The sequence below is a fragment of the Rhinopithecus bieti genome, unplaced genomic scaffold (genome assembly GCF_001698545.2).
Source record: "Rhinopithecus bieti isolate Rb0 unplaced genomic scaffold, ASM169854v2 scaffold_1037, whole genome shotgun sequence".
NCBI lineage: Eukaryota > Metazoa > Chordata > Mammalia > Primates > Cercopithecidae > Rhinopithecus > Rhinopithecus bieti.
The window spans coordinates 95,162-112,260 of NW_016803268.1; the positions used below are offsets into that span (position 1 = coordinate 95,162).

The window sequence follows — 17,099 nt, forward strand, 5'->3', positions numbered from 1 at the left end:
CATTAAAGAGTAGTTGATGGATACTAAGGGAGTATTTTACTGAAAAAAACTTATGTCTGGAGTACTCAGCCTCAAACTCACTCCTCACCTCAGAAGAGGTCCCAGGGGCAGGAATAACACGCACAAACTGTTTGTTCACGACTTCCAGCCGGTCCACCTGGGAAAAAGAAAAATATAATTAGCACGGCTAAAGCAGTGAGTATGATATTCAACAGTAAACAGGGCCTCACCCTCAGACCAGCCCACGGCTAAAGCAGTGAGTATCATATTCGATACTAAACCTCAGGCCTCATCCTCAGACTAGTCCCACAGTGCAGACCGAGACTCTGACAGTGTCTGAGAAGCTGCATCCACTCTGCTGTGCAGATCCGAGTTTTGTTTTCCGACTGATTTGGACATTTCTAGCCTGGCCTGTGCATGTAATTCAGAGGATTTACAAATTGGTACATCTGAGATCTGAGCACCAAAGATTCCAGAGCACCAAAGATTCCGGAGTAACTTAAAACCTAAAAGGAAGGCTGGGCATGGTGGCTCAGACCTGGGACATCTGAGCACCAAAGATTCCAGAGTGACTTAAAAATCTAAAAGGAAGGCCAGGCACGGTGGCTCAGACCTGGTACATCTGAGATCCGAGCACCAAAGACTCCAGAGTGACTTGAAACCTAAAAGGAAGGCCAGGTGCGGTGGCTCAGACTTATAATCCCAGCCCTTTGGGCGGCTGAGGAGGGTGGATCATTTGAGACCAGGAGTTCGAGACCAGCCTGGCCAACATGGTGAAACCCTGTCTCTACCAAAAATACAAATATTAGTCGGATGTGGTGGTGCGCGCCTGTAATCCCAGCTACTCAAGAGGCTGAGGCAGGGAGAACTGCTTGAACCTGGGAGGCGGCAGTGGCAGTGAGCCAATATTGCACACTGCACTCCAGCCTGGGCAAAAGAGTGAGGCTCCATCTGAAAAAAAAAAAAAAAAAAAAATCTAAAAGGTATAGAAGTCTCAGACTGATAATACAGCAAAGTCTTCCAGAACTCATCCAGAAACATTTCGCCCACACAGCTGCAGATAGCACAAGAAAATGGTGCCAAGAATGAAAACGCAACCCCAAAGGCCTCCATGCAGCCACCCAGCGGCAAACGCAGCCTGAGAGCCGGTGTGCAGCAAAAGCTCGTGAGGGGGCAGCCATTTCGTCAGGTATGATGACGACAGCGTTGCTCTTTCCCCTCCACAGAAACGGAAACCACGACACAACTTTTCTTGACTACTCAGGGTCACGCGACCAACATGAACGTGTTTATGACAGGTGTGTCTCGAACCTAACACCACAACCGTGGCACGGTCAGCGTATCAGACACCTGAAAAGGCCCTCGCAGAAGCTCTGGGATCTGTCCAGAACCCACACACCAGCAGGCATCGTGGGCCAAATTATCTGTCTCACCCCTCCTCACGGCAGCAGCTGTGTGTGAACGGCAGAGAGGGGCTGCAGCAGCTCTCCCCTCCTCCCATAAGGAGTCGTCACGGACCTCTCTGAAGACAGCTGTGTGCCCTGTGGCCAGACAAAAAGGCCTTGGGTGGTGGTTCACAACTATAATTGCAGCACTTCAGGAGGCCGAAGTGGGAGCATCACTCGAGCCCAGGAGTCTGAGACCAGCCTGGGCAACATACGGAGACACTGTCACTAAAAAAAGAAATTGCGGGCCGGGCACAGTAGCTCACGCCTGTAATCCTGGCACTTTGGGAGGCCAAAGCAGGAGGATTGCCTGAGCTCAGGAGTTCGAGACCAGCCTGGGCAACACAGTGAAACCCTGTCTCTACTAAAATACAAAAAATTAGCAACCTCCACCTCCCGTGGAGGCGTGGTGACGTGCACCTGTAATCCCAGCTACTCTGGAGGCTGAGGCAGGAGAATCACTTGAACCAGGGAGGTGGAGGTTGCAGTGAATAGAGATCACGCCACTGTACTCCAGCCAGGGCGACACAATGAGACTCCATCTCCAAAAAAAAAAAAAGAAAAAAATTATGTTTTTTATAGTCCCAGACACTCAGAAGGCTGAGGTGGGAGGCTGGCTTGGAACCAGAAGGTCGAGACTTCACACCACTGCACTCCAGCCTGGGTGACAGAGCAAGACCCTGTCTCAAAAAAAAAAAAAAAAAAAAAAAAAAAAGGCCTTAGCCACAAACCCTGGTGGGAAAACAAGACTCTCCTACAGAAAGAAGTTCAGATCTTAACACTGCATCACTTAACAAACATCTTTCTGAGGGCAACTGAGAAGCACAGCACTTGCTCTCATGTAACTTTACACTAAAGCCTGAGCAGTGCTTCACCTGCCTTCAGCAACCTGACAGACCCAGGCCCGGTGAAGGACAGGCGGAGGCTTGCTGGTGCCATATGCCCCTGTGCACAGACACAAAGCCCCCTACCGCTATCCAGGGCCACTCAGCAGGGGACGGGGGTGCAGGAGGGGACCGGGTACACTAGGGAAAGAAAAGATCTGAATTAGATATGAAATTGACACTGGATGATAAACAGACACAGACAAGCAGAACTTACAGAAGCTGAAGCTAAAAAAAAAAAACAAAAAGCCAGGGTGTTACGTAAGCTTCCACCTAGCACGAAAATGAGCTTCCTCACCTTCCTCACCTTCTGTTGGGGTCACTCCTGGGAAAAGCAAAACTGTGTCTTACTCACCTTCTGTTGGGGTCACTCCTGGGAAAAGTAAAACTGTGTCTCATCTATGACCAGAGGGTGGGACTGCCCAGCACACCTACCACACAACGCGTTTTCAACCCAGGCCTCAGAGCTCACAGCTTCTTACGGGCATTGCAGACCACGTGTACACCACTACAGTGGACTCCTTCCCAGGTAGGTAAACTACAAATGCCTCTCACCAGACCTCTGGCCAGGTAATACTGTACAAAGTGCTTCCAAGTGATTTCTCTTCCAGGATCTCGAAAATAGAGGTAGAAAAATCCCATGGCAACACCTGCCCCCGAAAGGGCCAGACTGCGGAAATCCTTGTCATCCCAGGGGAAGTCCCCTGTGGGAAAAGAAAACACATTTTCCAGTTAAATGAAGGTAGTCTCTTCATGAAAATGGCTATTTCCTTTTTCAGATGTTATTAGAAAAGTTTTCCAACCCCCCTCTCCTGACCCTACACAACGTAGCCTCAGCTCCTCTCATGAGGAAAGATCTTCACGTGGCGTAGAAACATACTGAAAGCCGCAGCTCACCGGACGCCCCAGGAGAAGCAGGAAGCCCACATAGAGCTGTGTTTGAGCCCCTGTTGCTGGGGTTATCTCTTCTGTGAGTCGGTTAAAATCCAGATAGAGGCCAGGCATGGTGACTCACGTCTGTAGTCCCAGCACTCAAGGAGGCCGAGGTGAGAGGATTGCTTGAGCCCATGAGTTTGAGACCAGCCTGGGCAACCTCGGGAGACCCCGTCTCTACAAAATATTTTTAAAAAATGAGCCAGGAGTGGTGGTGCAAGCCTGTGGTCTCAGCTGCTCTAGAGGCTGAGGTGGGAGAATCATCTGAGCCTGGGAGGTCAAGGCTACAGTGAGCAGTGATCGCATCTGATCGTATCCCTGTACTCTAGCCTGGATGACAGAGTGAGACCTTATCTCAAAAAATAATAATAATAATAAAATCCAGATAGAAATCTCAGCATTTTTTTTTTTTTTTTTTGAGACAGGATCTTACTTGGTCACCCAGGCTGGAGTGCAGTCACGCGATCATGGTTTACTGCAGCCTCAAGTTTCCGGGCTCAAGCAATCCTCCTGCCTCAGCCTCCTGAGTACCTGGGACCAGAGGTGCATGCCAGCACGCCTGGCTAATTTTTTTTTTTTTTTTTTTGTAGAGACGAGGTCTCGCTATGTTGCCCAGGCTGGTGTCGAACTCCTAGGCTCAAGTAATCCTCCCACCTCCCAAAGTGCTGGGATTACAGGCATGACCCACTGCACCCGGCCTCAGGACATTTTAGAAACTAATTTCTCTGAAACTTATGAACTAATTCAACAGCTCACCTTTAAACAAGCAGAAAGACTGATGTGGGTTTGAATTTATGTGTTCTCCCAAAATTTCCATGTTGGAACTCAACCCTTAAGGCGAAGGTATTAAGAGATGAGACCCCTGGGAGGGGATTAGGTCCCAATGGCTCTGCCTTCACGAGTGGGATTGGTGCCCTCACAACCCGTCGCCCAGGTTGGAGTGCAGTGGTGTGACCACGGCTCACCACAGCCTCGACTCCCACGTTCATGCAATCCTCCGCCTGAGCCTCCTGAGTAGCGGGGACTACAGGCACACGCCACCACGCCTGGCTTATTCTTGTATTTTTTGTAGAGACGGGGTTTCACCATGTTGTCCAGATTGTGACCTTGTACCTCCAGCCTTCACAACCATGAGCAGTAAATGTATCCTGTTTATAAATTATCCAGTGTGATGTATTCTGTTACAGCAGCAGGCGCAGACAAGAATGCACACAAACCTTCTGCATCCGCCTCCACCAGGCAACGTCATCCCGCTTCCCTCCTCTCCTGCCTCCATCTCCTCCAGGCTTGGCATTCTTTAGCTCACCAGTCTCTGAGAGAAAACAAAGTCTGACTTCAAAAGCAATTAATATAATTTTCCAGAGAAAGAGGACTCAGAAAATAGGAAAACACTTTCCAACACACAATTGTAATAACACCAGTGCCTTCTGGAAATAAACAGACACCGGGAAAAGGATGAGGCTGGGAAGATACTGGTGAGAAGTAGCTTCAGACACATCTAAAATCCCTAAAATTTCACCTTGTTGGCTTAATATTGAGCTTTAATAGCAAACTTTTTTGGGGTAACAGTCCCAAAATTGGCTGTAATTAGAAGAAAGAAAGAACGGAAGAAAATGATAATAAGGCAGACTGGTATGGGTGGTCTCCCTTCTCAAGAGAACTAGGGAACACAAACCACCTGTTCTAAGCAGAGTCTGCCTCTCCTCCAAAAAATCTGGCCTCCTACATACACTTGTGACCCACGGACCTACCAGCCTCCTCCTGTAATGTTCCAGGACAAGTTCCAGGACAAGTAAGCTATGACACTGTCCCCTTCACAAATACAGTGCTACTCCAACAACCGCAAAGTAGCAACATGAAAGGCCAGAGAAGGCCAAGGTGGGACCCCAGGAATGGCAAACATATTACAAGATGGAGTAAAATTTGCATAAATGTTAAGGACAAACATGAGTCTTCATAGACACACTCCTTGGCCAGGCGCAGTGGCTCACACCTGTAATCCCAGCACTTTGGGAGGCCCAGGCGGGCAGATCACGAGGTCAGGAGATCAAGACCATCCTGGCTAATACGGTGAAACCCTGTCTCTACTAAAACTACAAAACAATTTGCTGCGCGTGGTGGTGGGCGCCTGTAGTCCCAGCTACTTGGGAGGCTGAGGCAGGAGAATGGTGTGAACCCGGGAGGCGGTGCTTGCAGTGAGCCGTGATCACACCACTGCACTCCAGCCTGGGGCAATAGAGCGAGACTCCGTCTCAAAAAAAAAAAAAAAAAAAAAAAAAAANCCTGCCTCAGCCTCCTGAGTACCTGGGACCAGAGGTGCATGCCAGCACGCCTGGCTAATTTTTTTTTTTTTTTTTTGTAGAGACGAGGTCTCGCTATGTTGCCCAGGCTGGTGTCGAACTCCTAGGCTCAAGTAATCCTCCCACCTCCCAAAGTGCTGGGATTACAGGCATGACCCACTGCACCCGGCCTCAGGACATTTTTAGAAACTAATTTCTCTGAAACTTATGAACTAATTCAACAGCTCACCTTTAAACAAGCAGAAAGACTGATGTGGGTTTGAATTTATGTGTTCTCCCAAAATTTCCATGTTGGAACTCAACCCTTAAGGCGAAGGTATTAAGAGATGAGACCCCTGGGAGGGGATTAGGTCCCAATGGCTCTGCCTTCACGAGTGGGATTGGTGCCCTCACAACCCGTCGCCCAGGTTGGAGTGCAGTGGTGTGACCACGGCTCACCACAGCCTCGACTCCCACGTTCATGCAATCCTCCGCCTGAGCCTCCTGAGTAGCGGGGACTACAGGCACACGCCACCACGCCTGGCTTATTCTTGTATTTTTTGTAGAGACGGGGTTTCACCATGTTGTCCAGATTGTGACCTTGTACCTCCAGCCTTCACAACCATGAGCAGTAAATGTATCCTGTTTATAAATTATCCAGTGTGATGTATTCTGTTACAGCAGCAGGCGCAGACAAGAATGCACACAAACCTTCTGCATCCGCCTCCACCAGGCAACGTCATCCCGCTTCCCTCCTCTCCTGCCTCCATCTCCTCCAGGCTTGGCATTCTTTAGCTCACCAGTCTCTGAGAGAAAACAAAGTCTGACTTCAAAAAGCAATTAATATAATTTTCCAGAGAAAGAGGACTCAGAAAATAGGAAAACACTTTCCAACACACAATTGTAATAACACCAGTGCCTTCTGGAAATAAACAGACACCGGGAAAAGGATGAGGCTGGGAAGATACTGGTGAGAAGTAGCTTCAGACACATCTAAAATCCCTAAAATTTCACCTTGTTGGCTTAATATTGAGCTTTAATAGCAAACTTTTTTGGGGTAACAGTCCCAAAATTGGCTGTAATTAGAAGAAAGAAAGAACGGAAGAAAATGATAATAAGGCAGACTGGTATGGGTGGTCTCCCTTCTCAAGAGAACTAGGGAACACAAACCACCTGTTCTAAGCAGAGTCTGCCTCTCCTCCAAAAAATCTGGCCTCCTACATACACTTGTGACCCACGGACCTACCAGCCTCCTCCTGTAATGTTCCAGGACAAGTTCCAGGACAAGTAAGCTATGACACTGTCCCCTTCACAAATACAGTGCTACTCCAACAACCGCAAAGTAGCAACATGAAAGGCCAGAGAAGGCCAAGGTGGGACCCCAGGAATGGCAAACATATTACAAGATGGAGTAAAAATTTGCATAAATGTTAAGGACAAACATGAGTCTTCATAGACACACTCCTTGGCCAGGTGCAGTGGCTCACACCTGTAATCCCAGCACTTTGGGAGGCCCAGGCGGGCAGATCACGAGGTCAGGAGATCAAGACCATCCTGGCTAATACGGTGAAACCCTGTCTCTACTAAAACTACAAAACAATTTGCTGCGCGTGGTGGTGGGCGCCTGTAGTCCCAGCTACTTGGGAGGCTGAGGCAGGAGAATGGTGTGAACCCGGGAGGCGGTGCTTGCAGTGAGCCGTGATCACACCACTGCACTCCAGCCTGGGGCAATAGAGCGAGACTCCGTCTCAAAAAAAAAAAAAAAAAAAAAAAGAAAAGCAACCATACTGTCAGGTCGCCATAGAGAAAGTGAGAGACGGGCGAGTTTTCCCTCCTCCTGTCTCTCTCTTCTTGCTTCATACAATCAGCATGTGCCCTCAGGTCCTAACAATGAGGCAAGTGCAGGGAGCACCTTCTACTCTGTGGGGACACAGGGTCTCCAGGGACTTCAGTGAACACTGTCCCTGTACACAAAGCACAAAGCCCAGGTCTGTGGCCTACAGAAGGACTCCAAGTGGGCAAGTGTGCTCTGAGCTAATGACAGTCTGAACATTGTTTTTGTTCTGCTTTCCAAACATGAGGCTTAGCTGGTCCTCAGAGTAAGATATGCAGAAACCAAGGTTTGTTCCCATGCCTTCCAAAAGATTCATCTAGCACCTTCCTTTGGAAAGAGCTTTTCTCTCACCAGCTTCACTGAGATATCAACACCACAAAGACATGGAGAAGGTGGTGGATGTTGTGTGGCTCAGTATGGAAGCCAGGAAGGGGTAGAATGGGGCGGGGTGGAGTGGGGTATGCCGAGCTGTCTTGATCCTCACCCCCTGGTCACTCACTGTAAAAGTCACACTCAGTTCCTGTAAACCTCATGCTGCTAATGATGGTGGATGAAAGACAGGTACCTTTGGGTGGTTTTGAACACAGCCACCAGGAAAAAAACGTTGATCTCGCCTGCAGAGTCGGTTTCTGAAAGTGGATCCCCCGGAGGCACTGAAACGAGACACCAGATGAGCTTATCAACTTCTTATTCAATACAACACTAGACATTCTCACTGGCCACAACCACAGCAGGAAGCAGGATGAGGTCTGAGCTTATTGCCTTAAATATCCCATTAGAAATATGATTCAATAGAACTAAACAGGAACAAGTTCACTGCAGAAATGCACTGCAAATTTTTACAGCTATAGCCTCCAACAGCAAGCAAAAAGCTCCCCAAAAAAACAAAAAACATGGCTAAGAAACTGAGGCAATTTTATTTAGTAACTTAAAATATTGCAGCTTCAAAAACAAGACTGTAAGACTAAAACATATAAATGTGTAAAATTTAAATACTGAAATACACTGTGATTCATCTTCAGTCAACCAAGAGGTTAATTTATTTTCTTTTCTTTCTTTTTTTTTTATGAGACCGAGTTTTGCTCTTGCCTAGGCCGGAGTGCAGTGGTGTGACCTCAGCTCACTGCAACCTCCGCCTCCAGGGTTCACGCCATTCTCCTGCCTCAGTCTCCCAAGTAGCTGGGATTACAGGCGCCCACCACCTTGCCTGGCTAATTTTTGTATTTTTAGTAGAGATGGAGTTTCACCATGTTGGTTAGGCTGGTCTCGAACTCCTCACCTCAGGTGATCTGCCCACTTTCACCTCCCAAAGAGCTGGGATCACAGGCGTGAGACCAGCCTTTTTTTTTTTTTTTTTTTAAGATGGAGTCTCATTGGAGTGCAGCGGCTATTCACAGCAGGGACAACAGGCAGGTAATATGGCATCCAGCAAGAGGTAAGTTTTTGTCAGGCCAAGAAAACAATTTTTCCAGCAGCTCTGTATTTTCTTCAGTCTTCAAGGAGGAAAACATCCACCAGGTGCCGTGGCTCATGTCTGTAATCTCAGCACTTTGGGAGGCTGAGGCAGGAGGATCACGTGAGGTCAGGAGTTCAAGACCAGCCTGGCCAACATGGTGAAACTCTGTCTGTACTAAAAATACAAAAATTAGCCGGGCATGGAGGTGGGCACCTGTATTCCCAATTACTCGGGAGGCTAAGGTAGGAGAATTGCTTGAACCTGGGAGGTGGACGTTGCAGTAGGCCAAGATCGTGCCACTGCACTCCAGCCTGGCGACAGTGAGGCTCTGTCTAAAAAATACACATACACACACACACACACAAATATATATATAAAAAAACAAAATCTAAGTACTCAATAACCCAGTACTAACTGTATCCAACAAAATCCCAACATAACCAGTGAATTTATATTGTCCCCAATATTTTATTTATTTATTTATTTTTGAGATAGTCTTCCTCTGTCACCCAGGCTGGACTACGGTGGCGTGATCTCAGCTCACTGCAACCTCTGCCTCCTGGGTTCAAGCGATTCTCCCTATCTTCCAAGTACTGGGATTACAGGTGCACACCACCATGCTGGCTAATTTTTGTATTTTTATTAGAGACAGGGTTTCCCCATATTGGTCAGGCTGGTCTTGAACTCCTGACCTCAGGTGATCTACCTGCCTCAGCCTCCCAAACTGCTGGGATGATAGCCGTGAGCCTCCAATATTTTGTTATAATGAAACAAGACCCATAGTTGACGTAATACCTATGTTATTTCAGCTGTGTCAACATTCAGGGTGATGCTGACTCTGTAGGCTATTACCCTAAAGTAAACTCATTCCCCCATTAATAACTTTCTAATTAACTACATTATTCAAATATCCCTGTAAAAGACCACAGTAGACTAAAAAGTAAGACATGCTATGAAAAAGATATTAAAATCAGGAGAAAAAAAAAAAGCAACTCAGAAAGAGAATGCTGACAGTAAAGGCTGTGGGGCTAGCAAAGGCTCCTGCATTGTGCATGAAATCCATCTGCAGCAGCCATCCCAGCACCCGACACAGTGCGAGCAACGACTCTCCAAGGGTCCCACGAATGTGTGTTTCCCCAATGGGGGTTTGGAACCCAAGGCGTGGGTCAACAGGAAACCTACGCAAAGAACAGAAGGCGGTCGTACTGCACATTGTAGGGTGCCAAGTGCCTCTTACCTCACTTGATCCCCACTGCTCATCTGAGAAAGTAGAAATTGAGAGGTAATGTGAGTGCCTGAAGACAGCTGGTCGCTGAGGTGTGCAATGAGAATTTTGATGCCCCAATCTTCCAGGGCTTTTCCAGGACCACCCCAAAGACAGCGTGGTGCTGGTCGTGGCGGCCGGGTAGATACCAGGTAGCCTACAGCCCTGAAGGTACAAAGTATGACTCTTCAGGCTTCCAAAACTTGATAAAACATCCAATTCCTTTGCTTTAATTCACAATTTAGTCCTTTTGTGATTTGGTTAGCACACAATCTGGTTAAGTCAGATGTAGTTCTCACAGTAAACGTAAACACTGAGACAGGAGTCTACCATTCCTTCTTGGAGTTTTCTGCAAGTCAGTTCACAGCTCACAGTAGATAATCTTGCTAAATTAGTTTTTGTATATGCAAAGCCAAGATGTGAAGGTGGGCAAAACACAAACTCCCTTAAACAGGGCAAAGTGCTGCTGTCCTCTTTCCAGTCAGACCATAAATGAATTGACCCTTATTCTGGGTCCCACAGACTCACACACAGCACACAGGTGCAACCTCAGCAGGTCTATGAGGCCCTGCCCCTCCTTGGCCTTACTGTCTCTCACTAACCTCTTCCTCATGCTGATCACACAAATACAAGGCTGGACCTACCCTAAGGCAGGGCACTTTCTTTTTTTTTTTTTTTTGAGACAGAGTCTTGCTCTGCCACCCAGGCTGGAGTGCAGTGGCCGGATCTCAGCTCACTGCAAGCTCCGCCTCCCGGGTTTACGCCACTCTCCTGCCTCAGCCTCCCGAGTAGCTGGGACTACAGGCGCCCGCCTCGTCGCCCGGCTAGTTTTTTGTATTTTAAGTAGAGACGGGGTTTCACCGTATTAGCCAGGATGGTCTGGATCTCCTGACCTCGTGATCCGCCCGTCTCGGCCTCCCAAAGTGCTGGGATTACAGGCTTGAGCCACCGCGCCCGGCAGGGCAGGGCACTTTCTATTCCATCTTCCGAGCAAGCTCATCTCAATCCCTCACTTCCTGCAGGGGACACAAGTAACAGGGTTTATCCCTCCTCCATTCCCTTTCTTCATTTTCTATTTTCTTTACTCTGTTTCCTTTTCCTTACATGCCTAATACTTGCTTATTTATTGTCCGGTTCCTCCGTGCACAGCACGTAAACTCCATGAGAACAAGTATAAAGTAGGTAGCTCAATGAATGAAAGATGACTGCATGGAAGCCTACACAACATAAGCATCCATGAGGAGAGCTGTTAGGGTGTTTTTTTTGTTTTCTTTTCTTTTGAGACGGAGTCTCACTCCCAGGCTGGAGTGCAACCGTGCAACCTTGGCTCACCGTAACCTCCGCCTCCCAGGTTCAAGCAATTCTCCTGCCTCAGCCTCCCGAGAAACTGGGATTACAAGCGCATGCCACCACGCGGGCTAATTTTATCTTTTTAGTAGATACGGGGTTTCTCCACATTGGTCAGGCTGGTCTCCAACTCCCCGCCTCAGGTGATCCACCCAACTCGGCCTCCCAAAGTGCTGGGATTACAGGCGCAAGCCACTGTGCCCGGCCGTCTCTACTAAAAATACAAAATCAGCTGGGTGTGGTGGCATGCGCCTGTAATCCCAGCTACTTGGGAGGCTGAGGCAGGAGAATCGCTTGAACCTGGGAGCCGGAGTGCGGTGAGCCGAGATTACGCCATGGGCAACAAGAGGGAAACTCCATCTCAAAAAAAAAAAAAAGAAGCAAATTGCTGCCACCTCTCCAACTTCTGCATGTCACCCTCAGTCCACAAGTCATTAAGCTCTCAAACGAGAGCAAGCCAGTGGGGCAGAGCCCTTGCCTGTCGTGTTCACCAAGACATTCCCTGGTAGATGATTAACACATCTATCTCTAGTAAATGAGATACAGATGAAAGACCCAGCCTGGGAAGGAACTCAAAGATCACTCAACGTCCGTCCTCCCTTCATAAAGGGGTCTATAGCAGTTCAATGATTCAAAACTCTCCTGGGCTGTATTAGGCTGTACACACTGATATTGTATATTGCTGACTTTCAACATGTGTTAACAACCAGGAGGGCCTCTGCAATGCTGATGCCACATGGCCACAGGTGAAAGACGGCTTTCGCTCATATTGCTAGAAACAAAACCATCATACAGTTTCCCAAACGAATGGAGATTAAGGGAAAGTTCATTCCTGAAGACAGGACAGAAATACTCACGGAACCCTTCTTCTTATTTTACTACTGTCTGAAAACCATGACAGCTTTCTGGGATCAAAATTCAAAACTCTGCATTAGAAAAAAAAAAATTCAACTTTACTGCTGCCCACTGGGATGTATCAATATAAAAATAAAGCAATCTTAAAATATAGACTATTCCCGGCCTTAGACCACAACCCTATAAAAAACAGGGTTATCAGCAGGGCACGGTGGCTCAAGCCTGTAGTCCCAGCTACTCCAGAGGCTGAGACAGGAGAATCGCTTGTGCCCACGAGTTCGATTCCAGCCTAGACAACACAGCGAGACGCCGGCCCCGCTCCCAAATTTTAAAAATAATACAATAAATTACAATAGGGTTACAGCCATATCTACCTACAGGGCGGGTGTAAGACAGACAATCCGCGTAAAGCCCTTCGCTCTCAGTATTAGCTGTTACGACAGTGACTGGTCGCTGAATGAAGAACAGTTTGCAAAACCCTTTCACGCCTCTTATCGTATCTGGTCCATTGAGTAACAGGGAGGTGGATACAGCCGAATGCCGCCGAGCCCAGGAGGAAACGGGCCGGCACGCGGGGCCACAAAATTGGTTCGCGAGCAGGTGGGACTCAAGCGCAAACCGCTCAACGCCCGGCTCTCTACAGAGCCGAGCAAGGAGGCTGGAGGTCCCGGTTCCGATGTCCGAGGTGAGCGGGCATCCAGGAAACAGCGGGAATTCCGCAAGAAGTGGGTGGAAGAGGCAGGGGGAGAAGAGGAGTTTGGAGACGGAGGGGGCGCCCGGGAGGAAGCGGGCGGCGGGAAGCTCCGGGCAGGGGCTGTCGGCCTCACTGTGGGGACCAGGTCAGGGCCGCCGCGCTCCCGCGCTCCCCGGCGGCCGGCGCAGGCGAATGGCGTCACGCGGCGTCCAGCGCAGAACAGCCGCCCGGAACCGGCGGACAGCGCCTCCTCGCTCACCTGCCGGGCCGTGTCCAGGGCCCTCGCGCTGGTCTTGGCCGTCCTGCTGCCTCCTGGACCACCACATCGCCACAGCAAGGCCAGTGGCCCGGCCACCGCTCTACTGCCGGCCGCCGCCAGCGGCCGGTACCACATCCCCAGACCCGGAGCCCGCGCCGCCCGAGCGCGCGCATGCGCAACGGGAGAGCGGTCCCACGGCCCCGCGCGCCCAGGGAGGCCTCGCGCATGCGCAGCAGAGCCGCGGCGCCGGCTGGGCCCCCGTTTTGGGTGTCCACACCGTCGCCTGACAGTTCGAGGGTTTGATCGCGAGCGCAGCCTCGTCCTGCCCAGACAGCTGGGCGCTAAGGGAATACCCAGCGCCTTTAGGCTTATCTTAAATCGGGCATCTGCATCCATACTTATTTCTGGGATCCTCCATGGAAAGCAGCTCCCGAAACCGAACAGCCGCCCGGCCCGCCCTCCGCTGCAATAGAAAACCGCCCCGGGACGTCCCCCTTACGGAGTTCCGTTTGTCTGCTTGGTTGGCTGCAACCTTCTCTGGAGCCCCAGAACCCAGGCCGCTTGTATGTGCCTGCGGCCGCACGGCCCCAGCACGCGGACTTGGAGCGGCACCGGGAGACCCGCGCGGCCTCCTCGGAGTGGACAGTGAAGCAGCAGGGCTGGGCAGTGGGGCTGGGCCTGCCCATGGCGACCCGTCCACGTCTCCAGGACATCAGCCTGAGCCTCTTCGCAGCCTCGTTGCTGTTTACCGAGTTCTGCAGGGGGGCGTAGAGGAACCACAGCCTTCTCGCACTTGAGACCGCTGTGATTTTCTGACATTTTGGAGGCAGAAATGCCTGGGAAAGGCCCACAGATAAAACGGTCATCCCTAGTGCCAAAAGGGAACGGAAAGCGATTACCCTCGGCCTCAAATTGGAAGTGTTACGGCGATTCGAAGCGGGTGAGAAGCTCAGATCGCAAAGGCCTTAGGTCTTGCTGTCCCTACAGTGGCGACCATCTGAGATAGTAAAGAAAAAAATCAAAGCGAGTTCACAAATAGCTACTCCTTTGAGAGCCTCACGGTTGACTCGCCATCGAAGTGCAGTGATGGAGAGTGTGGAGCGGCTGCTGAGCTTGTGGCTGGAAGACCAGAGGCAGCGAAATGCGCCCTTGAACGCCGCCATCGTTCAGAAGGCTAAGTTCGATGACTTACAGCGTGAACATGGCGAAAGCTCTCAAGCGGAGAGGTTTCCTATGAGTAAAGGGTGGCTTGTGAGATTCAAGGAGCGCCACTGTTTGCCCCACTTCAAGTTGAACAGCGCAGCTCCCGACAACAAGAACATGTACACAGAAATGCTGAAAAGCGTCATCATCGAAGAAGGTGAGTCCGCCCCCGGGCGTCTTTAACGTAGATGAGACAGGACTTGATCGGAAGAGAATGCCCGAAGAAACGTTCACTTCCGAGGAAGAGAATGCTGAGCCAGGGGTTAAGTCATCCAAAGATCGCTTGATGCTGCTGCTTGGTGGCAGTGCCGCTGGGGACTTTAAGTTGAAGCCCTTACTGGTGTACCGCTCGGAAACCCCCAGGGCTCTGAAGGGTACTTGAAGCCCAATTTGCCCGTGATTTGGCGCTCCAACAGAAAAGCTTGGGGGACCAGGAGCGTCTTTCATGAATGGTTCGCTTACTTTTTTTGCCCTGCGGTTGAAAAATACTGTGCCCAAAATAATCTCACCAACAAAGCATTGCTCATACTAGACAATGCGTCATGCTACCCTGTAAATTTGAGCGATCTTTCTGATAACATAAGAGTATAATACATTCATGACGGTACAACTGACTCAATCCAGCCCATGTGTCAAGGTGTAGCCTCTGCCTTCAAAGCTCACTGAGAAGGACTTTTGAGCACATCCTAGAAGCAACAGATGGTGAGGATACAGCTATGATCAGGGAATTTTGGAGAAACTACAGCATCATGGATGCTGTGGACAACACTGCCGTACTTGGGAGGAGCTCAAACCAGCGATAATGAACAGCGTGTGGGAGAAGATTTGGCCTGAGTGTGTTCAGGCCCAGCATTTTTCCCAGGCAGATAACATTGCACAGCTTAAAAAAAACATTGTGACCCTTGCCAGAAATGTGGCCTTTGAAGAGGTTGCTGAGGCTGCTGTGGACCAGTTGCTGCAGTCCCATGAAGATCTCTCAAATGAGGAACTAATGCAGCTGGAATAGGAGCTGGCAGTGGGGGAGGAGGAGAGGGAAGATGGTCCCTGGGCACTGCGGCAGTTAACCACAGGAAGACTGTCAGCAGCCCTCTCACATTTCGAGGCTGGCTTGCAGGTCCTTGCTAGTAACAGCCCTAATGATGAAAACTCAGTTTCCAGAGCAACCAATGATGCAATAAACTGCTACCAGAAGCTGTACAATGAGAAAAAGCACTGCTCAAAACGACTATCTTAGGTCATTTTTCAATGTGTGTAACCAAAAGTTAATCAGAATAAAGCAGAAGCACCATGATGACCTCAGCAGTGGAGACCCAGGCAGGCCTCTCTGCTCTGTGGTGTTCAACATCCCTGGAAACCTTGCTGTTGGTATTTCCATTTTGATGCTTGAGAGTATCAAATTTTGTCATTAAAATGTTATTTATTTATTTTTTTTTTTTTGAGACGGAGTCTCGCTCTGTCACCCAAGCTGGAGTGCACTGGCCAGATCTCAGCTCACTGCAAGCTCCGCCTCCCAGGTTCACGCCATTCTCCTGCCTCAGCCTCCCGAGTAGCTGGGACTACAGGCGCCTGCCACCTCGCCCGGCTAGTTTTTTGTATTTTTTATTAGAGACGGGGTTTCACCGTGTTGGCCAGGATGGTCTCGATCTCCTGACCTTGTGATCCGCCCACCTCGGCCTCCCAAAGTGCTGGGATTACAGGCTTGAGCCACCGCACCCGGCCAAAATGTTATTTAAATATATGCTTTGAAAAGCTCATATATGTGTAATAATCGCCAGGAAAACTTTTTTTTTCTTTGAGACAGGGTCTCGCTCCATCATCCAGGCTAGAGTGCAGTGGCGCAATCTTGGCTCACTGTAGCCTCGACCTCCAAAGCTCAAGCAATCCTCACACTTCAGCCTCTGGAGTGCTGGGACTACAGGGACATGCCACCACCCCCAGCTAATTATTTTGGTAGAGAAGAAGTCTGTATGTTGCCTAGGCTGGTCTGGAACTCCTGTACTCAAGTGATCTTCTAGCCTGGGCCTCCAAAAGTGCAGAGATTGAAATTGTGAACCACCATGCCCAGCAGAAGACGTTTGTTAAAAAAGAAAATTTGAGGCCAGGCACGGTGGCTCACGCCTGTAATCCCAGCACTTTGGGAAGCCAAGGCGGGCAGATTGCAAGGTCAGGAGATCGAGACCATCCTGGCTAACATAGTGAAACCCCGTCTCTACTAAAAAAATACAAAAAAAAGGGGCATGGTGGCGGGCACCTGTAGTCCTAGCTACTCGGGAGGCTGAGGCAGTAGAATGGCATGAACCTGGGAGGTGGAGCTTGCAGTAAGCCAAGACCGCACCACTGCATTCCAGCCAGGGTGACAGAACGAGACTCCGTCTCAAAAAAAAAAAAAAAAGAAAAATTGCAAAGGGGAGACTAGCCCTTCCAGCCATTAAAACCTAGATGAAATAAACATTAATCAATGTGACCATATAAAAATGTAAGCAAGGCCGGGCGCGGCGGCTCATACCTGTAATCCCAGCACTTTGGGAGGCCAAGACGGGTGGATCATGAGGTCAGGAGATTGAGACCATCCTGGCTAACACGGTGAAACCCCGTCTCTACTAAAAAAGACAAAAAACTAGCCGGGCGAGGTGGCGGGCGCCTGTA

At 49.6% G+C, this 17,099-nt stretch overlaps 2 protein-coding genes across 3 annotated transcripts in view; one reads left to right on the plus strand and one right to left on the minus strand.

Annotated features, from left to right (window-relative positions):
* LOC108529018 (AFG3-like protein 1) overlaps positions 1-14,075 on the minus strand; it is a 34,745-nt gene extending 20,670 nt beyond the window's left edge. For both annotated transcript variants that reach the window (XR_001885382.1, XM_017871043.1), the window contains exons 1-6: positions 13,251-14,075; positions 7,941-8,028; positions 6,252-6,347; positions 2,885-3,033; positions 2,417-2,470; positions 89-157 (exon numbers count right to left, since the gene is read on the minus strand). Coding sequence is in view for 1 of the 2 variants with exons in the window: in XM_017871043.1 (XP_017726532.1) it covers positions 89-157; positions 2,417-2,470; positions 2,885-3,033; positions 6,252-6,347; positions 7,941-8,028; positions 13,251-13,646 (852 nt within the window). In the remaining variant the exon portion in view is untranslated. The remainder of the gene's footprint in view (positions 1-88; positions 158-2,416; positions 2,471-2,884; positions 3,034-6,251; positions 6,348-7,940; positions 8,029-13,250) is intronic.
* Positions 14,070-15,878, plus strand: CENPBD1 (Putative CENPB DNA-binding domain-containing protein 1; the record flags this gene model as incomplete). Its single annotated transcript, XM_017871017.1, is given in 3 exon segments — positions 14,070-14,196; positions 14,199-14,263; positions 14,265-15,878. Coding segments are annotated over 3 exon segments (564 nt in total), but the record flags the coding sequence as incomplete, so codon positions are not given.
* Positions 15,879-17,099: the final 1,221 nt, after the last annotated feature.